This window comes from Sceloporus occidentalis, unplaced genomic scaffold, assembly GCF_023333645.1.
Source record: "Sceloporus occidentalis isolate IW3139 unplaced genomic scaffold, rSceOcc1.0.p SCAF_4, whole genome shotgun sequence".
Taxonomy (NCBI): Eukaryota; Metazoa; Chordata; class Lepidosauria; order Squamata; family Phrynosomatidae; genus Sceloporus; species Sceloporus occidentalis.
The window spans coordinates 29562903-29586892 of NW_028316984.1; the positions used below are offsets into that span (position 1 = coordinate 29562903).

General features: G+C 40.0%; 1 protein-coding gene across 1 annotated transcript in view; it reads left to right on the top strand.

Annotated features, from left to right (window-relative positions):
• COL5A2 (collagen type V alpha 2 chain) overlaps positions 1 to 23990 on the top strand; it is a 174939-nt gene that overhangs the window by 80954 nt on the left and 69995 nt on the right. Inside the window, exons 3-9 of the mRNA XM_089519615.1 lie at positions 1679 to 1692; positions 3056 to 3088; positions 4799 to 4831; positions 6822 to 6875; positions 17092 to 17199; positions 20298 to 20375; positions 22932 to 22976. Of these exons, the coding sequence (XP_089375741.1) occupies positions 1679 to 1692; positions 3056 to 3088; positions 4799 to 4831; positions 6822 to 6875; positions 17092 to 17199; positions 20298 to 20375; positions 22932 to 22976 (365 nt within the window). The remainder of the gene's footprint in view (positions 1 to 1678; positions 1693 to 3055; positions 3089 to 4798; positions 4832 to 6821; positions 6876 to 17091; positions 17200 to 20297; positions 20376 to 22931; positions 22977 to 23990) is intronic.

A 23990-nucleotide genomic window follows, 5' to 3' on the forward strand; every position in this document is an offset into this window, starting at 1 on the left:
ACAAAGTTCACAGTTTGGGAGTACTCCTGGACCCATCTTTACAGTTATCATCCCATGTGGATATGAGTGCATGGTACCAACTTCGGTTAATACACCAACTGCGCCCCTACCTGGACCGAAGCAGTGGTACATGCACTGGTAATCTCTCGTTTGGATTTCTGTAATGCACTCTACATGGGGCTACCTATGTATGAAGTTCGGAAGCTTCAAATGGTGCAAAATGCAGCAGCCAGATTGGTCACTTGAACATCTAGATCAGACCACATAACATCAGTATTAAAATTCACTGGCTACTGATTAGCTTCCAGGCGCAGTACAAAGTGTTGTTTATTACCTTTAAAGCCCTACATGGCTTGGGCCCGAGTTACTTGAGGGAACGTGTCTCCCTACACAATCCACCCCACACTCTCAGAACAACCGGGAAGAACTTATTAGAGTATGTAAGTTAACAACAACTTCCCACAGGGCATTTACTACCATAGCTCCTAAATTATGGAATGGCTTGCCGGAGGAGATCCATCTCATTACCACCTTAGATGTCTTTAAGAAAGCACTTAAGATGGATCTCTTCAGGCAGGCCTATGCACCCAATCTGCTATAAGAGAGTTAGAAATATCCCACCTCTGTTTGTAAAGATATATATTTTAAATGATGATTTAGTCTATGCATTGTATTGATAGCGGTTTTACTGTTTTATTAAGTGTATTTTATATGAAATTGTAGTTTTTATCTTGTAATGTTGTTTCTGTTGTTGTAATCCCACCTCAATCTGCAAGGAGAGGTGGGAAATATAAATAAAAATATTATTGTTGTTGTTGTTGTTGTTGTTGTAGGTTATAGAATTTTGAGAATTGTAGTTGTGTGAGACATTTAGCCTTCTGTTTCAGGGAGCTCTGATGTCACAACAAATTACATTTCCCAGAATCCCGTAACATTGAACCATGGCAGTTAAAGTGTTGTCAAACTGCATTATTTCTGCGGTGTGAATACAACCTCAATCCACCTTGTCCTGAATAAGTGGAATATGATGGGGAATGCCTCTGAGTAAAAATATGAGTAGTCTATACCTTGTGTGAATAACTGAGGAAAACAGTTCAAGTGGTAACATTTTGCATTTTTGGGCTAGGAAGTATTTTTGCTATTAACAGCCAAATCTTGCAAATCAACAAAGAGATACAGGAAACAACTGAATATACCATCTCAGTGACCTGGCTGAGTCCTTTCCTAGCTCTCCTTCTGCTTCATGCCACCTTGGCATTATCTTCATATAATCATATTGGCCATACATCTACTGTTAGTTCCAACTATAATAGCACCGGTGTATCAATGGGCTTTACCTGTGTATTGATTCAATATTCAACAATTGTTTCAATGGACTAACAGACAGGATTTAGGCCATATTCTGTCTCTTCTCCACTTATATTTGATGTCGGAGATGCCACATCAATCCAGATTGCTTTCAACTAAGGTGTCCTGCTCTGGAACTGATTTGGCCCAACCTGATTCAGTACAGAGCTGGTAGAAATTATTGCAAATTGGTCTGATTCACTCCAGGATTCAAAATTCATTCAGGAATTTGTGTTTCAACACTTGTACTGCCCAAATGGAAATGACTGTGTGTATAAATGCTGGGAAATGAGCTGTATTAATTTATTTTGTTTTATTTTCCCCTTTCCAGGTAGAGGTCGAAAGGTAAGCTTTACTATTTTATTTACTTTTCTCTATTAAATCTCACATATAAATCTCCATCCTTCATTGCAGGTCGCTATGAAGCATCACAATGCTTCTTTCAATAAACCTTAAGGAACTGTTAATATCTTCCCCCCACAAATTCATTAACATATGCAAATAACATAAATCATTACAGCACCTTTCAGCTTCAGGTAGATAATAGAAGCCTTTTGGGAAGACAAGAAAATGTCTTTTTCTTTTAAAGAAAAAAAGACAAACCCAACCTTGTGATTAACACAGATGCATATGATGTGCTATTTGAATAGTCGTACAGGGTCAGGGTCCCTTAGGAGTTCTGTTCCTTGTGTAGTTTGTAAGTACACCATGAAGGCTTACTGGAGGGGCAGAAGTCTGTACAGATGCTTGGACCTTAAGGGAAGCTAACAATAAAATAATTAAAATAATAAAATGAATCATGAAACAAAACTGTAGAAATGAGCAGAGGAAAGGGGCAGAATGACAGAGCGTAATAAACAAGTTTGCTTGATGTTTTAAAAAGCCTTAGGGAAAAACCAAATCTTCTAGTGCTTGAAGAAAATATGTGTAAAGGTGTGATGAACTTCTTTGTGGAGTGTAGGAATGCAATGAACATGTGCTTATGCTTGACAAGAACTATTGTCAACAACACTGAGGCAAGGTTTTTTTTTTTTTGTGCCAAAGGCAAATGCCCAGCGCTTTCTTCCAGCATTCTTTTTTTGTTTTGATTTTTTTAAAGGTGCAAATACAGTGGGGATTTGTTAAGTCAAAACATTGTTGTATTGTGCAAAGAACAATGTTTTTGTGTGAAAAAACTGTGAAATTTTCTCAAAGAGTCCCAAAAGGATTGGTGTGATTACTGAAGAGCATTAGAGGAATAAGGTGGTGCAAGTAAGACTGTTCTATGTCAGTGTTTCTTTGGTGCAAAGAAACTGATGATTTTTTAAAAAATAAAATAAAAATGGAGGGAATAACAGGACTGAGAAAAACTAGTCTTATACCAGGAGGAAGGTGAGATATTAATATAATATAATTAATATAATATAACATAATATAATGTTTAGAATATTGTTACTGTATTTATAATTGCAAAAAAGCTACCTTCGCATCTTTGCATAATCAGAATATTAGAAATTGAACTGTAGGGGCCTAGTACTGATTTAACACTGTCTCTAATGGTAAAGGATGTCAAAACGGTTTCTAAAAATCTGCAAAAAGCTTTCCTCCCTTTAAATTATTACGCTGTCTGGTTATGTTTCATGCAGAATGTGAGATGCAGAGAAGTACTTACTTAGAAGCATTTTCAGTATTCTGCTGTTGGAGATAAACTTTGTTTCCTATCTTGCAGGGTCAAAAAGGGGAACCTGGAATTGTCCCAGTGGTAAGTTGTTTTCTTGCCATTTTGCTTTGCACTGCAAAAGTACTGTTATAGGATGTGGTCTGTTCAGATGGAGGCACTTCCACCATTGGACTGCTCTGATCTACATATGATGTGCCAGGGATCTGAAGAGGCTCCCTTGCCCCCAAACTCCTCCTAACTATGGGCAGAGAGTTTTCTTCATGCCTTCCCAATGGGAAGGGGACAGGATTGAATGTAAAAGGAGAATTCTCCCCCTGTATTCTCATTGTAGAATATAAAGCATTTATTTATTTATTTATTTGGCATTTTATCCTACCTGTTCCTCCTACAGGTGAATTATAATAAAACAAAAATAATGATTAAAATAACAATTTTGAGAATATATAGCCAATTATTGCAGTACTTTAGAGGCTAACCAATATGATATGGTATAAAACATGTGCGGACTGGTCTGGTGTCTAGTTCATTAGATCAAATATTCTATGTGTTATTGTAACATATAAGGATTATTATTATTATTATTATTATTATTATTATTAATGTTTACTTATATAGTGCCATAAATCTACATGGTGCTTTACAAACATCATAAAATTAACACATAACCACATAACTAACCAATGGCGTACAATCTAAAAGGACATATACATACATAGGTAGGTGGGAAACTTTTAACAGTTGGGTCAGAGGTAAATGAAATGTAGAAAGTAGATTGTTGGCTGCTCATAAAACTATGTGATTTTTCATTAGCTATGTGTATTGTTTAGCTAGTAAGGAAATGTGTATGATTTTTATCAGCTGGGTGTCTGGAGTGATATTATGGACACTACTACTAGATGAGACTAGCTAATTTAATTATTCAATCACAACATTGTTGGTCTTTTTATAGATTTGTTAAGAAGACATTTTGAAGAATAAAAAAATCTTTTGCAAATGGTTTGCAGGACAAGACTCATGATTTTTGTGACATATAATTTTGTATCGAGGTGGTCATGCTTCAGACACATCATGAGAAGGCATGACACACAATGCTAGGATAATGCTAGGAAAGGTGGACAGTAGTTACAAAGAGAGGAAAAACCCATATTAGATGGGTGGACTCAGTCAAGGAAGCCAGGGCCCTGAGCCTTAAGGACCTGAGCAGAACAGTTGATGACAGGTGGATCTGGAGGTGTCTCACTCACAGAGCTGCTATGAGTTGAAGTCGACAACAACATAATCTTGCACTATTGCATGATTGGGAATCCTGGATATAGATCCTTCAAGTTTATCACTCCAGCCATGAGTGTCTTCCTGCTTTAAGACATACTTGGAGAAAATTCATATGTACAAACAAATGTCTTTTTCCTGAACAGAAAACATGTTTTAGGGCAGAAAATGGATATCCCTGTTGAAAAATAATGTGTATTATTATTGTATAACAACATCAAAAAATCTACTTTGAGGGGAATCTTGATGAAGGGCCTGTTAAAACCAGAATCAACACTTCATGCACATGTATAAAAAAGTAGGCTGTGGTTGAAAAGAGTGTATGAAATGTGTGTGTGTGAAGGACATGGGGTAAGGGAAATAGATGTCCCTCCTCAAACTCCCCCAATTATTGCATGTATTTTGCCCACTTTTGCTGCTTCTGCAAAATTTTTGTGGAAATGTCAATGGAAGCTGTTACAGAGAGATGACAAAAGTCTGACATGTTATTAAAGCTGTTTTATTGTTTTTCTCTTTCTGTAGGTTACTGGTATAAGAGGACGGTCTGGACCAGCTGTAAGTAATCACTACCTGCAATGTTTTTCAAAGAGCACTGAATACTCTCCTAGTATTGGGCTGCATTTCAGTGACTCCTTAAGTTTCAATTTTCCAAAGTAGCAGGCACTTTCCTCTTAACTTGGGCACCTGTTCTTGTGTTGTTGTTAACCAGTTGATTATCATATTCTTCGTCTACTTCTTGGTGAATATCCATGTTATAGGTCTTACAATCATAGAATCATATAATCTTAGAGAACTGGAAGAAGCTGCAAGAGCCATCTAGTTCAAGCCCATCCCATTTAGGAATATACAGTGAAAGCACTCCTAAAAGATGCCTATCCAACTTCTGTTTAAAGATCTCCAAAGAAAGAGAGTCCACCATCCTCTGAAGCAGCCTATGCCACTGTCAAATAGCTTTTTCAGACTAATCTAGAGATCGTTGTGGATGAGGTCTTTTATATAACATTCCTATCTGTATTAGTTATTACTCCTCCTTAAACATAGACCTCATATGTAATACTCTGAAAGACTTTGAATTTCAGTACTCTTTATAGTGGCTTTCTCACCAAGTGTTTGATTATCTTTGGCCATATTTATATTTGAAAAAATACAGGTTAGACTTGAAGGTGAGTGGTGAATGAGCAGATGGAAACGGACAGATGAAGGAGAGAGTTAAGCATACCCTGCTCAGTCCATGTGCCTGTGCTCCAATTTTCTCCTCCTAGAATTACATTTCTCTAAAAAAACTGGGTTATATACTAAGTGAATTATAACCTGATGCTTAATCCTACACTGAATTGTAGTGTTGGTTGATAACAGAAGATCTAAGATTCAGAGTTAGGAGGAGAATAACCTTCAGTGTATATACAAAAATCCCCTGCACAAGAGAAAAAATGCTCAGGATGGTGAATCTTCTAGTTTTCCCAACAACTGAGCTTTTTTCTAAATGTAAATATCCATATGTTGGCACAGATATTCTATTTTATTTCCTATGATAGCTCTGAAAAAAATCATTGTAAAGTACTGTTATGTTGTTCTGATCTGATGCTGGCTCTGTGGATTCTGAGGAATTTTACTGCAAAACCCAGTGATGAATTATCAAAATGAAGAGAAGCTATCATTTATGGCAATATTTTCCTACCATAACTTGCCAGGAGATTATATATAGTTGTCCCTTTGTATCCATGGGGGATCTGTTCTGGATCCACCCACCCCACCCACAGATAAGAAAAAAGTTTTAGGACCTCAAGCCCCATTTTCCCCAATGTGGCGCAGTCATGTACACACACCTCCATTAAGAACAACAGGGCTTGATGTCTGTGGAAGCTCAAATCAGCAGATGGCAAACCTGCAGATAACAAGAGCCCACTATGCAAGGGCTATAGCTCAAAATGAAAGGTTATGGAGCACATTCTTTCTATGTTTGGAGTAGTAGTCGGGCAAATTTAGAAAGCACCAGGTTAAAGAAGATTGCTGTAGTACTCCTAATTTTAAGCAGAGCACTGCCAACATTGTTGGTACCTACTACTGCCCTGCATGAGCTGAGAATAAAACTAGGAAATACTTGGTGTTCTTCTCTTGCTTCATATTGCACCGGAAGAATAGCAGTTCGGTGTACTAAATGCTCTTTTGTGAAATTTCTCTGCCATTACCATTCTTTGCATTAGTGAAATCCCAGTTTCAAAGAGTACCCTAGAATAATGGTTCTCAGTCACTGGTTCACATGCTTTTAGACTTCGCTCCCCAGATTTCCTTATGATTGGTCATGTTGACTGGGGCTTTCAGCATCTGGTGGATCCAAGGTTGAAAAACACTACCCTAGAAGAATGACTAAAGACCACTATGGCAAAGTCACAAAACAAAATGTATGGGACCAAATGAAAGTTGCAACAACTTTTCCAATACCTTCATGTGAAGTTTCATCAGACTGTTATTGAAATTTAATCTGCAAGCAGAACTATCATCAAAATAAGGTGTGTACCCGTAACTGTTTTAATTGTTCTTTTAGGGACCTCCAGGATCACAAGGACCGAGAGGAGCTCGAGGGCCAAAAGGAAGACCTGTAAGTTGTTAGATAGTCTTTCAGGAATCTTACTTGATATATTGTTATGCATTATCTACTTTCATGAGTGGTGATTTAGGAGGGATGACAATTTTTAATTCAGTTTGATAAGAATTTACCAAAAATTTGGAATAATTCAAATGTGGCAGAAAGTGAAATTAACAGATGTGTCCATCCCAAAGACTTAAAAGTTCCATGCGTGACTTCCTTCTGGGGACTTTTAGCTCTTAAGAATGCTAGGGGATTCTGGTAACTGTAGTTTTGTGAGATATTTAGCCTTCTCTGTCACAGAGCTCTGGTGTCACAATAAACTACATTTCCCAGGATTCCCTAGTACAGCTCTGGTGTCACAATAAACTACATTTCCCAGGATTCCCTAGTACTGAGCCAGAGCAGTTAAAGCAATCTCAAATTGGATTATTTCTGCAGTTTGTTTTGGACTGTATTTTATTTGCAAATGGAAATAGAAGGCATCAGTTTTTATGTATGTATTTATCATGGTCAAATAATATAAAGAAAAGAAGAAAGGAAAGGAAAGGAAAGGAAAGAAAGAAAGAAAGATCTAAGGGAAAGATGGAGAAGAAGAAAAAGTAGAAGTGCAACAATGTGAAAGTTTAAAGACAACATAGGCCTGAGACAGGTGGGCCAAAAGCGCCATGCTGCCACCAATATTAGGGTTAGGGAGCGTGCAGTAAGCCACCATGATTGTGCAGCCCCGCCCACACAGGGTGCACATCCATGACGTGTTCTGTGCAACGTGTCCAAACTGCGCATCATACAGGACACGTCATTGCGCCACTGGAGTGCGTTTATGGTGCCTTACCAGCGGCATGGACTTGAAGGTGGGTGCCAGCGATGCAGAGGAGAAAGGGGCAACCCCTTTCTCCTCTTTAGGGTCAGGGTGCTGGGAGGCATGAAGCCGCAAGGGCACCCCTTTTCCGGGATGAAGAGAAGCTGTGCGTGCGGTTACAGTGGCCCCAATCTTGCGCTTCCAGGGGTGTCACAGACCTGCCCCTTTCAGGCAGTTCTGTACAGCCCTGAAGTCTTGAAATAAATATTCATACAGGTGGTCTTGGTTTTTTTAAACTCCTTTCCACTCTTTAAACAGTTCTAAATTATACCATAATCTATATATTTGATGTGTGATCCACTCATTGACCATGTGTTGAATTAATGAGTTCTGGTTACATATAACTTAGAAAGTCTGAAAGTGCAGAAGTGGGGTCTCTCCTTCCATGAAGGAAAGAAAATGAAGGGGGAGGAAAGGAAAGTTTTGAACTGTAGAAAGTTGGCTGTCTGCGCATGCAGATGAGACAGAGTTAATGTTGTGGTGGGAGAGCAGGTGAGCAGATAGTGTGTGAGGGGGTGAAGTGAGTACAAAAGAAGAGAAGAAATTGCCACCGCCATCACCACCACCCAGGTTGTTAGCTGTGGAGGGCAGGCTGTGAAGGGGAAATTGGATAACCCATAGGTGTAAGGCTTGCCAGTTGGGGAATCATGAGCAGGACATTCTGCATAAGCAGGTAAAACACATGTGAAGAAGCTGCCACAGCTGTGCCCCCCTCCCCTCCGGTAATAAGAGATGTATAAAATGAAATACAAGTGCGCACTGCTACTGTTGTGGGAAAGAAAACGGCAGGCATAGCAGCCAAAGCCTGTGCTGGGAAGTTTTGCAGCTGGCTGCCCCCTTTCTGAACCACCACTAGCAGAGCTGGCTCTTATGACTTTGCCTTCTTTCACTTCCCAGCCCTGCAGTAGGAGCGGAGAGAGGAAGGGAGGAGGAAGGAGGAGGAAGAGGGGCTCTCTCCCTCTCGCACTAGGAATCCTTGGGCCAAAATTGGCCAATTGGAGAGAAGTGGGTCTGAGATTCTAGGTGAGGGAAAGAGGGCAAGAGCCGTGGGGTGGTCCGTGTCGGAGGGGGAGTTGTCATAAGTATGGTCCACGTCTTCCATTTTTCTTCTTCCTCTGCAACTTGTGATTGTCTCCCTCTCTCAGGATTTAGAAGCAGAGATTATAGGCTTTAATGAAGTACCAGGCACCTCTGCTTATCTGACAGGTTAGGGACCAGAGTACTGTACACTATCATAATGGTTCTGCATTTTGATGTTTTCTCCTTTCTGACAGTGGTGTAATCCCCAACCTGTTGAATAAGTGGGGGGCACCTGTATTATTAGTTAGGCAATAGGTTCAAATGTTCAAAGATAATGAGGCCCTCAGTCCATTTATTAACAAGATGTGGACGTTTGTCTTTCCAATGGTGCAATATGAGACAAAACCAACAAAGGAGTTTAGTGCACAGCTAAATAATCTGGTTTACCTTGCCCAGTTTGAATCTTTTTCTGGGATGCAGCCAGATTTTATCATATGCATTTTGCCTCCGATGCTGCCTCCTACATAAAACAAGACCTAAATCCTGGCTAGAATTCAAGCTGAGCTGGCCAATTTGCAAAACTGGGAAGCTCCTGACCTTGCAAATCAGCCGGCTGAGTGCAGCTGGGAGCCGGGTTTTACGTGTCAGGCAGCATTGGTGGCAAAATGCATAGGATAATATTTGGCGCCATCCTGGAAGACGATTCAAATCGGGCAAGATAAGCCAGATTATTTAGCTGTGTGCTAAACTCCAAAGTAAAGTATGTGCCTTCTAGTTCCCATGACAATCACATGTACTTCAGAAGGCTTTCTTAGGCAAGGACTACTGGGAGGTGTTTCACCATTACCCTCCTCTGAATATAACTTTCAACAGCTGGTATTCCTTAGTAGTTCCTCAGGTACTAACTAGGCCTGACTTTGCTTAGTTTCCAAGATCAGGCAGGATCTGGTGCCTTCAAGGTATTTAGACTCTTAGCTCACAAAAGCACACGGAGAATCCTTTTCTACTGACCAGTAATTAATTTACTGGTCACGCTAAATCAACAGGTGACATAGAGACACATACACATTCACAGTACAGAGCATAGGTGAAGGCTGGCAGCATAAGCCCTTGCAGTCAGTAAATCCACTCAGACACCAGCTCCCCAGAGACCCTTAAGATGCCTTCCAGATGCCATCTCCCATCTGTCCCTCTCCCTGTTTTCTGTCTTTCTCAAATAGTAGTTTATTTCATAGCCTCTAGCTGTAGGGGCATAGGCAAGGGAAACGAATGAGTCATTTTCCATAAATAGTTTCCACAGTCTGGACATGATCAAGAAACCTTCTTCTAACAGTTCCCACAAAGAGATATCTGCCACCCACTCTGGGCCATTTACCTGTGATCTCACTAACAAAAGATGTGGCTGGCACTGTCTTGCCAGAATTTGTAACACAACCAATAGTAGATAAGACATAAGTTTACATTTTTGAATATAACAGTAATTTAAGTTGATAGTGTAAACACATATAGGCCCGATACAAAAGAGCGCCTTGTGGCACCCTCGGGCGAAAACTAGGGCTAGGGAGCATGCAGCAACCACACGCTCCCAAGCCCTAGTTTGTGTGGACAGCGCCATCGTTATGTGGCGCCATCCACACAGCTGTGTAGAGATTACATCACACACGCATCGCGTCCAAACAGTGCGGCGTGTGTGTGACGTAACCGCAGCGCCACAATGCGGAAATGATGCCTTGGTGGTGTCGCAGCAAGGAGCTCCATTTCGGAGCTTCTTTTTACTGTGGATCGTTGTCGAGGCCGTGCGGTTGCCACACCAATGATCTGGAGAAGAAAAGGATGGCCTCCATACTTGCAAATAAATCCAGTTGAAATCAATTGGATTTCAGTTTTACATTTTTAAAAGTAAAAAGGGCTAGGCCAGATTTTAATTTCTTTGGTTTTACAACTTGAGAGTTAAAATTTTTAAAATTACTAATGGTTAAGCAAGTTATTTGTTAAAAACACAAGTATTACTTGCAAAGGGATCTTGTAGCATCTTTGAACTTAACTGAGAGTAAGAGGTTGGTAGCATAAGCTTTCATAGAAATGTATGTGAAGTAGACTTAGGGGTAGTCTGCATTAGCTAAATAAAGGGCTTTGAAGGTGAAGTGTTTAGATGATGCACAAGATAAAAGCTGGTGGAAAGCAAAATGAAGCCATGCTCCTGGGCTAAAAACTGGAACAAAAAGAAGCTGGGATACTCTGACTCAAGGTAGAAAATACACATTATCACACTGACATATAAACAGCCCAGTGCCAGTACGGAACTGTGGCAAAGCAAAAATGCAATCACCAATAATCCATAAACAAACCAGACAGTCCAACATGATGGCATGGGGTGAAGTGGGCATATATTGGGGGGCCTCCATGATTGTGCTTTGCCAGTGTATCACTGAGCGTACCGATGCACTGATGCACTGTAGATGTATTAAATGGAATGGCATCTGAGTGGGAAGAAGGAGGCAATTGGAGGTTGCAGTTGGTGGTTTGTGCAGTGGTGTATATGCATGCTGAGGAGGAGGCAATAAAACAAACCCACAACACAGCTTGATGCCATATGGTGCAGACAGCTTGTTGGTGTTTGGCCCGCCTTGGGAGCAGGTTGTGTGGACAGCAGGGTTTCAACCCACTTTCAGAAAATCCAAATTCAAGCCATTTTTTCCTGCCCATCTGCTCTGGCCCTTAATCTATGAAAGCTTATGCTACCGACTTCTTTCTTTCAGTTAGTCTCAAGTGTGCAACAAGTTCCCTTTGCATACTGATCCAGAGTAACACAGCTATGTATTTGAATTCTACAAGAATTACAGTTGCCCCTCCATATTTGCTAGGGTTAGGGGAGCAAGACCTCTGTGAATATGGAAAAACCGCAAATAACAAAAACACAGTTTTTACCTGAGAGGACACCTCTCTAGGAATCTCTAGGTCCTCCAGTGCAACTCTGTGGTCAATGTCCAATATACACTGACCATAGCATGGCACTGGAGTAGCTACAAATGGTCTTTCCGTGCAACTTTTAGTTAAAGTTGACCACAGGGTTGCACTGGAGGACATAGACAGTCCTAGAGAGAACATATTAATGAAATCTGTGAATAATCAAATCCGCAAATATCAAAGCTGCAAATATGGAAGGATGACTGTACTTGTTTAATTATAAACAACAACTCCTTTCTAACCTTGATAGTTACACAAATTAGACTGATAACATGATTGCATCACATGATTTAGTTAAAATTCATGTGCAGTAATGGTATATAATGGGATGTGGTGTATCAGCGGTTAAGATGCTGACTCTGACAATTGCGAGATCGGCGCATTGGCAGTTTGAGGCCCAAGTACCATGATATAGAGTGAACTTCCATCACTAGTCCCAGCTTCTGCCAACCTAGCAGTTCGAAAGCATGTAAAAGTGCTAGTCGATAAATAAGTACCACTTCGGTGGGATGGTAACAGTTTTCTCTGCAGTTATGCTGACCACATGATCACAGAGTTGTTTTTGACAATGCTGGCTCTTTTGCTTAGTAATGGAGATGAGCACCACCCTCTATAGTTGGACATGGCTAGACAACTTGTCAAATGGGAAACATTTATCCTTTACCTTTAATTGTATATAATAATTGTGGTGGTGATGTACATTGGCCAGGTTTACGATAGCCCAATTCCTCTCTTACTCACTGAGTTTGAATCAACATGTGAGCAGGGCTCCAGGGCGGTGCTCCACCAATTCTGTTGTCCTTTTCAGCACATGGAAAGTGACATGTCTAAAGAAGAGAACATGCTGTTTTGATGGACACCCTCCCAATGAGCAAAGATGAAGGAAAATCATAGGGGATTATCACATGGGAGGTTTACCATGGTTATAACACCAGTAAAATGCTCCAGAAGCGTGAAGGTGTGATAGCCGGTCACGCTTCTGAAGCGTCACTGAAGCGTCCCCTCTCCTCTCCTCTCCTGTCAGCAAAGCATTCGCGGAAAAGCCATTTCTTCATAACAGAAATGTACAGAAAGTAATGAAATATTTCATCTAGATTTAAATTATAGTTATATCATGTAGCAGTATTGTTGAGTCCAAATCTGTTGGATGTAGCTGTGTGATAGCAACCAAAGCCACATCAGCATAAGGACCATGATTGCTTGCTGCTGAGGTTTCTACCATATAGTGCCCAGTCTATGTTCAGAAATATTTGTACTTACGTTCCAAGTAAGTAATGTAGTTAACCTGTCTGATTCAAATGAGATTTAAGCTAAGAAACTATTTAAGTACTGGGGCCATGGTATGCAATTTTGCTCTTCTAGAATCAGAGATCTGTTCTGACCATATACTGTAACTAGGTTTAGAACAGGGATGGGAAAGGATTGCAGTCCTAACTATCCTGGTCAATGGGGACTGCAGCCCAACAACATCTGAGGGCCTCATACATCTTCTCTATGAGTCTATATCTTGACAAGGCTAGTGTATCTGTATGAACTACATAGAAAAGAGATTTTGCCAGTTGTGACTGAACTGTGAATTGACATTCTTAACAAGATACAGAGAACCCAAAGAATGTATAAAGAAACATGTGTACTGAATTTCATCTGTTGATTTGACTGGATTAGTGTTTCGGCTACAGAATAGTCATGTTGGAACATTTTAACATCTGATTTAAGTACTGAATTAAAAATAGAGTGATAACAGTGTAATGTAATGACATCTAGTGGCTTTCTGAAGCATTACTTCTTTCCATTGTGCATTGCATTCTGGGAGAAGTTGACTTAAGAAACACTGTGGCTGACCTCTATGGAATGCAATTTTAAAAATTTATTGCATTGTATTTCAGTATATTGATGCATCAATGCCTTTAGACTAAAAATGCTGTTCTTATTATTCACTGTAATTACACAGATATTATTTTTTTTGAAATCTGTTCATATATCTTTGAGGGCAGTGTCAGTCTCAACCCATTATGGTGGCTATTTTTGTATCACAGTAGTATCCAGTTACCTGCCATAGAAGTTCCAGGGCTGAAATATTGTTCAGAGAATATCTGAACTAAACATTCTGACCAAGAGATGATGCCTACACCCTCAAGCAACCATATCTGTGGATTTGATAAACATGTGGAGGTTGGAGAAAAAAAATTGAACCTATTTATGTGCTACCCAATCTTCATATATCAATACATTGGAAGTAATAACACAGCCTGCTTAAGGAATACACATGTAACCTTTGTTCTCATCTTCCAGTTAATGTATAGTGTGCATCTTTGCACATGTGCTCTATGCTCTAAGTTGCACAAAAGCAAGGGTAGGCAACTGTGGCACTCCAGTTCTTTAGGGACTGCAACTTCCAGCAGTCCTAGCTTTTGTATACCCTTGTAGTGTGGAGAAGAGATTGATCCTGACTATATCATCACATTGGATTTATGTCCTGAGCTGCACCCCCTGAAACCCTGCGTCCCATCTCCTTACCTACATCTGTCCACATCCAATAGAAATAGCAGCAAAACAAGCATAGTAGATGGAAAACTAAATGATTTTGATGTAAAAAGAGCTGGCTTACTGGTTAAGATGCCAGTTCTGATAATTGTAAAGTCAGAATGTTGGCAATTCGAGGCCCAAGTGCTGCAGGCCAGAGTGAGCTGTCATCACTAGTGCCAACGTCTGCCACCCTGGTAATTCAAAAGCATGTAAATGCAAGTAGATAAATAGGTACCACTTCTATGGGAAGGTAACAGCATTTGGCACAGTTATGCTGGCCACATGATCACCAGAGTTGTCTTCGGACAGCGCTGGCTCTTTGGCTTAGTAATGGAGATGAGAACCGCCCCCCCCCCCTACAGTCAGTTACAGCTAGACATTCATATCAAGGGAAAACCTTTCCCTTTAGTTAAATCAAGTCTTAAAATAATCACAATACTTACGCAGCAAAGTCCAAAATCCCAACAAAACGAACTAACCTCTTGGTTACAACCCATTTTAGTTATGTGGAGCAATCTTGATAATCCTTGTCTGGGGGTGGGTTAGGGTGCACTGGAGACACCACTGCTATTTTTGTTTTGTTTGTTGGTTTTGTTTTAAAAGCAGACATTCCAACTGCATAAATTTCCTGTTTGCTTCTTATACTCTGTGGTTGTTTCCCTACAGGAGTCAGCAGTTTGTATCTACCATACAGTCATGATGAATGGGGGAATATTCCTTATTAATTAATTAATAGGACTATTGGCTTATTCATGGACAAAAATCCCAAGTGCAGCGACATTTACACCACTGCAAGAGCCATTCCTGCTATCTTGTCAAATGTGCTGCTAAAACTCTCCAAAACTCGGCTTCTCCTGTTTTCCCCATGATTGCCTGATAAGAACAGCTCAAGGGATTGCTTAAAATCAATAGTAAAGGTGAAGAGTAAGATGTTTTAGCCAAAGAAAAGAAAGTGTGATACACTGGGCTGTTGGTATCAACTGGGGTTTTGTTCCAGGAACCCCTATGAATAACAAAATACATGGGTTCAAAGATGTAGTTGTGTTAGTCTGTAGAATCAATATGTAGAGCACCTTTGAGACTAACTAATGAAAGAAGTCGGCAGCATGAGCTTTTGTAGACTTAAGTCTACTTCCTCAGATGCATTTGGGCTCCATGGGTGCTCAAGTCCTGTTAAATACAATAGCAAAGTAAAATAGTATCCCTTATATAAAATAGCAAAATCAAGGTTTGCTTTTTGGAATTTGTATATTTTAAAAATATTTTCAATCCATGAATAAAAAAATCCATGGATATGGAGGACTGACTGTAATGTGGTTTGGACTTGAGAGCGAAGTTGTGTGCATGCTGCTTAAAATCCATATGTTTATTTAAGTGCTTTATAAAGACTTAATAAATTGTAATGGGTCTAGCTTCTCTCTCATTTTTTTCAATTGCATACTATCATTTTTCCAACTACAATGTTTTTCCAACTGCCCAATTTGTTTCCAGTTGCACATTAAAAATGAAAACAAAAGCCAAACCATGTAACCCTTGGGAGTAGCACATCTGCTCTGGAAGTTTTCTTACAATTGTGAAAAGCTCCGTGGTTATAAAATTACTATTGATGATCTTCTGGATGAAAGTAGGTTCCAAAACAGAGGTTTCTAGATTCAGAACAAATGACTTCATGTACCAAATTAGACCTGCCCTTGGTTCAAATGCAGGGGACTGGGTTTTGTTTTGTTTTTAAATAAATCACCAGGGCTAAAACGGCAAGTAAATGTGCCCCTTTTGGCTTCTGCCATGGGCATGCTTTGGGTATGACAGGCAGTCTCCCACTTTGTTTCTCCTCAAACCTCTGTTCAAAAGTAATATTGAACTATACAGCCACTGTAATATTTTTATATTCATGGGAAAATAATAACCACTGTGCTAGTGGTGAGGTGAAAAGCATAAAGAAAAACATGGGAGTTCCCTACAGGCTGAAACAATTGCTTCCTGCTGCAGATGCAAGTAACAAGTCTCCAAGTCTCATGTATTCAACCACCAATTCATTCATATCAGAGTCAAAATTATAGAGCAGTCCCATAAATGAACACGTCAATAAAGTTCATTATGTTACAGAGTCATTTCAGATTTTATTCTAGGCCAGTGATGGCAAACCTTTTTGGGGCCACATGTCCCAGCTAAGAATGTTTCTGGCAACGGTTGTTACCTGGTGCTGAGGGTGGGACGTCCACCCTCCTGGGTGTGGGACTTCTCTTCCTGTGCCTTTTCTGGCCTCAAGCTGTTTTCAAAGAGACATCTGAAGGCTGAGAAAGGTCTTGGAGGAGTAACCACAGGTGCGCACCTGTGGCTTCTTCTTCTATCATGCTTTTCCCAGCCCTCAGCTGTTTCCGAAAGACAGCTGAAGGCAGGGAAAGGCCCAAGAGGAGGAGTCACAGGCACAGGCCTGTGGTTCCTTCTCCCGCTGTGCTTTTCCCAGCCTCCAGCTGTTTCCGAGAGACAGCTGAAGACTGGGAAAAGTCTGGGAAGTGGAGCAATGGGCATATGTGTGCCTGTTCCTCCTCCTCCTCCCTGCTGGGTGCCAGGCGAAATGGCATCGCATGGCACTTCAGACATGCATGCCATAGGTTCACCATCACGGTTCTAGGCAGTTATGTGAAATATTTGTTTTAATTTCCAGTTTTCCTTCCATTGTTTTCCAAGCTGTCTGAACTGGTGCATATAGATCATGTCAATAAGTGAGGCTCTCTGTACTGATTGTATGCATACATGATCTAATGCTCCTGTTGTCTTATAAATTCTACAAGATTGCCTTTTACATCTTCTCTATATATTTGTATTGGTTTATTTCATCTCTCTTTTTAGGGTGCCCGTGGTCCTCCAGGATTGGATGGTGAACCTGGTATACCTGGACAACCTGGTGACCCTGGTCCTCCTGGTCAGCCATCCACAGGACCAGATGGAGTGGGCAGAGTAAGTAGCATTTCATATGGACTGTGAAGAGATGAAACAATTAACTTATTTTGCATCTATTCTTAGTTATAAAATGGTTGCTTTCCATTTAGACATTGGACAATATCCAAGTCATGGAAGGAGACTTCCACAAATCTTCCGGAGAGGTCACCAACCTTCTGGAGCACATTTCTCTATTCTGCCAGTGTTGTCTCTTGAATACCAATCAGAGTGATTTTCAAGCTAGTCTTAAGGGAAGGCTCAAATGGTCATACAGTGGATGAGCCCACAAGGCTGAGACCTAAAGGGGCAGAGGAAGAAATTTTGTTTGTATGGGACCATGTAGTGGGGATAATTTACTGCTCTTCTTGCTGGCGAAAAGTTTGATGGAAAGAGTTGGAACTGCATATAAGTAAAGCTGGTAAGCAGTCAAGTCAATTCATGAGGTAGAAATCAGAAGAACAAGGCTGGGGTTCAAAGTGCTGTAGAAGAAGAGAAGTCCAAGGATAACAAAAGCTAAGATGAAAGTGAGAAGCTTCATGTTAGTTGATTAGCATGAGATGAATTTTTTTCTTTATTGTTAGAACTTGGCTCAAGTGGACAAATGAGGTTCTGAATATATGATATCCCCCATCCTGTCATCATCTTTCCTAGCTTAATTGCTTTTATAACTAATTAGTAGAGCTGTTTGATCATTTGTTTTTTTCCATTAGGACTATCATTCCAACATAGGTCTAATTGTTGTTTTTCAAAGCTTCTAGTAAAAATTCAATTTTTGTGGTTTCCCCTTAGCCTAATGCTTTGATTGTCACTCCACACTTATTACCTTTTCATTGTACTCAGTACAACAATCTGCTAAAGTGAGAAAAATATTTAAGTGCTGTTTTAGTAAAATATTCAGAAACCATAGACATTCATTTGGTAGCAGTGATAAAGACCACAGAAGATACTTCGCTCCCTCAAACAGCATGGACTACAGCCCAAACTGTGATGGCTGCACTGTAAGATGAGAAGAGCACAATAGCATTATGCTGAATAATTTAACATTTCATATCTCAAAAACCAAAAAAGAAAAGAAAAGAATGAAGAAGCAGAAGTATGAATTATGAGCTCTACTTTCAATTCCTGAAGATCAGCTTTCAAAAATAAAACTACGAAGGTCCTCCTCCTCCTCCTCCTCCTCTATAAAAGGCAGAAACTCCTAAGCATCTGGTGGCCATTTTACTCCTCCTCCATCCCACCAAATTCTATTCTTCTTTGTATATTTTGGAAGCTTAAAACCGTGTGAGCATATGGAGCCAATGGATGATACAAACAAAATAGTATACAGCATGCCGAAATCTTGAATTCCAAGCAATTTCAAAAAGTCACAGGTTCGGAGGGTGAAATGCTGATTTCCTTAAGGCTGCAAAATTGATATCTGATATCCATTTTCCTAAAAAGAGTGAGGTGCTTTGCTGACACCTGACCTATAACCTTTTATAAGTGGTGCCCATCTGGAGAGCCAGGTTGTTGGTATTTTTGCAGTGCCACAACTGTGGCATGTATGAGTATAATGAACAGTGGTTTAAATATGTACATACATTAATACTTACCTCAGGCCATTGTGACTTTGCAGAAACTTGAATTAGTGCTGCTTTAATTAGAAATTGTTCCTTTTTAATTAAGCTTGAAATTCTTGATCTCTGTGTTGCATCCTTGAGTGAGGACAATGTTATTATTCTTGTGAGCTTGATAGATGGCAAGGTTAAGGCAGTGATAATTTAATTCAGGCTCATTCCTCACATTCTTCAACCCCAAAGCTCAATGAGGGGATGAGACATTTTCCTTTTAATTAAACTTGGTATACCTTTGGAAACAAGTGAGATGCAGGCAGTGGGAGAATGCATTTTGAAACACAAATGATTAATGAGCTTTGGAACAGTTATCTTTAAAGAAAGCCTATAAATGAATATATATTTAACAGCTGCAAAGTTAGGCTTCTGTTCAGGAGGCAAAGCCAGGTCTCCTTTCAGACAAAGTGAGGTGCTTACCTCAGGCAGAAGAACATGAGGTATGGTGAAGCACTGGCTGCTGGAAAACTTCTACCATTGACCACTCCTAGCCACTCTTGGGCTACATCACACATAGTAGATGGGAAGCCATCAGTCTGGTTCTCCAAAGTGTCCTCAGAGCAAGCGATCCTGGCTAGGGTGTTCTACAAATTCATTTGTGTCATGGCAGCACAAGAAATCTCTCAAGGGACAGTGTGGCGCAGTGGTTTGATGTTGGACTATGACTCTTAGAGACTGGGGTTCAGTTCCCAGCTTAGTCATGAAACTCACTGGATGATCTTGGCAAGGCACACAGTCTCAACCTCAGAGGCAATGGCAAACCTCCTCTAAACAAATCTTGCCAAGAAACCCCCATGATGGAGCCTTAGGGTCTCCATAAGTCAGAAATGACTTGAAGGCATACAACACACATTATCTGAATGTGGGATTGTCCTGTTCAGTTAGGAGGAGCTAGGGAGAGAATCAGAATTAGAGCAGGAAATGTCTGAGCCCCAGTCAACATCTCCTTTTAAATACAACATACAGGGGATGTGTGTGGAGGAAGATAAGGAAAGTTACTTCACTTGCAATGACTATTAGATAATCAGTGCAGTCCTGTGCAGAGCCTCTTCCCAGGTTAGTGTATATAATATTGCAGCCCAAATTTGGATGTGTGTCTTCCCTTTAATTCCAAGAACATAAGCACAGTTTTGATGAAAAAAGCAATTATGCAATTGTGGTCTTTCTCACTTGTTTTCAATATTTCCCTATATATTTAAACAGAGAGATGCTACGCGCTTGCCATTTCTCTCAATGCTTGTCCTTGTGTTTGTAATATAGTAAGCCTAATGGAAGCTGAAGTATAATTGTTTCTTGTGCTTCTAAAAGTAATATAAATGAGGATCTCTGTGCCTGTCATCTCATTTTCATTCCACTGATGAAAATGACCGGTTTTAAGTGAAATGATTCCAGCAATTATTCATGAAAGGTTTACCTTCCTATCACCTTGCCCATGATTTTTATATAAAAATACCATGTTTCTAGGATTTATCTTAATTCTAATGGTAAATGTTCTTATGTTAACAGCCATTTACATCTCAGATGGCAGGACTAGATGAGAAATCTGGACTTGCTGGTCAGATGGGATTCATGCCTGGTGCTGTGGTAAGAACATCTCCCTCTCTCATTCTCTCCCTTTTATGAGATTTCTATCCTGACTTTGAAAATAGTGTCCAGGTTGGCTAAAAGCCTTCTAAAACAACCAACAAAAACAAGCAGAGGTTTTCAACAAGTTATGCATAAAATCAAGAGGAGTCTAGATGGAACCCCACCCCCCCAGAGTAGGGAGTTCCATAACATGTATGCCTTGACGTGGATAATCTTTTACTCTTGTTCATGTCAACCAGATCTCGGTTTGTAGTGGTTACGGCAAAACATGGCAATGGACTTTTTTCACTGATCTCAGCAATGCACGGAAGCATCTGCTTTGTTTTTGAGTGCAGGTCGTCTGCATATTTTGTATTTCAGGTGTGCTTAGGAGCCTAGGAGGCTATGCACTTCCATTTTTGGTGCAGCCTGGAAATGATGGATTTTACTTTTGGGGTGAAAATGTTTTTGATGAGTCTGTAAAAGGCAAAGGGGTGCCTAGGAGGGTCCCTAAGCCCACCCTTCGAAGGACCACATGGAACCAGTGAACCAAACAATTCCCATCCTTGGTGTAGATAGTAAAGAAAAGCTTTTGTCATTGTTTTTCTGCAGTACATTCACACTTTTTGATTATTAGGTTATACATTTGTGTTACAGCCCACAATCCAGAGAAAAATACAATCAGTCCTCTGTATGTACTAGGCTTTTGATTTGTATTTCTTAAAAAATGGTTCCAGTGTTACAAAACAAACCACTTTTGAAAGGAGACTTTTGAACTGACTGCCTTTTTCAAAGAAAACCGTTAAGTGCCCTTGAGTATGTATAGAGCAGCTGTCTGGATTGTGGCCTGAGAGTTTTTGTTATTAGATCTCATTTCCTATGTGTTTTTTAAAAAACAGCTTCAGAAATGAAGTATTCTGTGAGAAATTGGTTTGGAAGCAACAATAGCAATGGTTTAATGGGTTATTTCAGTTCTGAAGCCCAGCTAATGCATGTTTACTGAAAAATAATTCCTAATTTCTGTGGTGATTTACTCCCAATTAACCATGCATGAAATTGTAGCATTGACAGCACAAACCCACAGATGCATATTAGAATTGTTCCATTCTGTTCAGGAGGTTACTCATAGGATTGTACGACTATTTGGTTAAACTAAGCCTAGGTGGACAACTGTTGAGGGTAAATTGCCCCCACTAGAGATGTTTTAACACCATCCCACCATGCATGTAACCCTGAACATTGTAAAACATTTGCCACCTCCAGTGCTCACTGGGGGGGGGGGGGATTTTTGACATGTTTTGGATCCTCTTTGGCACATCTTTATTCCCAACTAAAAGCGACCCAGAATGCAGCGGTCCTTGCTTCTGATCAGAAAGTATAGTATTGCACTGTTAGATAAGACTTCCTCAAAGGACTTACTTCTGAGTAGACCAGTATAGGCTTACATTTAATTAATATATGTGTTTAAAAAGCAAGTTTTTATTGTTATCTGCATCTGCATATAAAACATGATTTTATCATTTTTGTATGCAATATTATAAATATTATATAATTTGTTCAAGTCACATTTTAATGCTCCTAAATATACAACTTAAATAATACTATCTACAGTGCGTCCTCATCATACGCGGCTTCCAGCATACACTGGAAGCCTCAGTAGAAGAAGTGGTGCTGTGTGCCTGAAAAAGCAATGGTGTGTGCACCTGTGGCGCGCTGCTGCACGCCGCTGTGGGCACAAGCCCCATTATCTTTAATGGGGCTTGAGCATCTGCGGAATTTCCCTTACATGGATGTGGGGGGGGGGGGTCCGGAACGGATGCCCTTCGTAAGAGAAGGGACCACTGTACTTTGGAAATGGACAAGTTCATTCCCAAGGTCATATTTGTATCTCTCAGATGCCTGAGCCACCATTTTTTTAAAAAAAGTAAAAAGCCATTCTGAGCATAAAACAGGTCTGGGGACTAATAATAATAATAATAATAATAATTATTATTATTATTATTATTATTATTATTTATATTCCACTTAATCTTAGGGAATCCAAGCGGATTATAGCAGTTAAGTAACATACAATTAAAGAGAAATGCATTAAAAATTCCAAAATCCCCAACCCTCCCCGCAACATAAAAATACAATCGAGTCCTAAAAAGAGATTAAACCAAAAAAGAAAAATTTAAAACATTAATGTACAAATACACTAAAATGAGATAAAAAAATTTCAGGTGGAGTCCAGGTAGTGTAAAAGATAAAAGATGGAGGATGAAGGGATAATGTTTTTTTTTTTTAAAAGCACATAATATACCCAGAGGACCCTCAAAATGCCACTGGCTTTTAAAGCCCCCCCCCCCCCTTTTGACAGGAGGCCAAAATGGATCGAGGGAGCCAGAAAAGGCAGTTTCATGGGTCTGAACCCTTGGCATATCCTAGCATGATTCCTGGAAATTGCCCACCCTTGATCTATACAGAAAACTAGACTGTGGCTGAGCCAGGGGGGGGGGGGATTACTGCAATCAAATGTTTCTGAATAGCCTGTTACGTGTGTTTAATAACTCTTTCTTTACCACCCACCTCCAGGGTCCTGTGGGTCCAAGAGGGCCTCAAGGTCTTTCAGGACAACCAGTAAGTTGTTTCACTCAAAGGTTTCATACATGAATAAAACATAATGTTTTGAAAATAATAATAACAATGATGGCTTTTTATGATGGGCTTCCTCTTCCACCCAGAAGGGAAGTGGATTGTTCCATGTTCAATGGACAGTGAATACGTTCCAGTTTTAGCCTGAAAGTGCAGGAGCTGCTCATAGTGCTGAACCTGTTTTTTAGATGAGGTTCAGCACATTGGATAGAATTCAAACTGAAACCTGGAGCACTATATCCACCCATTGAGTTTGGTGCTTCTTACCTTCCCGTCCCATTCTCTGTAAGGCAGAAACTGAAAGTTTTCATTTTCTTTTTTCCTTAACTAAACCTTGGTTTTTACATCCAAGCCTTAAGTGTAACTAATCTTATCTGTTTCTTGAAATAAGCCAAGCTAGTTTTGCAGTAAAAGGTTTGAGGCAGGAAACTATGATAAAGCTTATCCACAGTTTATGTGAGTTCAAATGCAGCAACAAGCTGTCAGTACTAATAATACTAAATGAAAGCAAAACGTTTCATTTTTTATTCTGTGGCCATACTGGAGTGTTGATTGCACTCAATTTCCATTGACCATTCCCGTAACAATGAACCATAGTTTACCATTATGTCTGTATAGTATACATTCATTACATCAGTTTAGCATTTTCAGATGTCAACTGTTCAATAAGTTATTCAAAAGGTATTGCTTTTTGTTGGGTTCTTTTGCCTAATTTCCTTCCAAGTCACCTGCATGTGTATGTATATTCCTTCAAGTTGCCTGTCAACCCCACAAATTTCATAGTTTTTGTAGGCAAGTGATGGTTTTTCCAGTTCCTTCCTCCTAAAAAATGTATAGTTTAATTAATAATATATATTTCTCAGGCTGCATCAGAACTGCAGAAATAATCCAGTTTGACACCACTTTAACTGCCATGTCTCAGTGCTATGGAATTCAGGGAGCTGTAGTTTGTTGTGGCACCACAGCTCCCACACAGAGAAGGCTAAATGTCTCACGGAA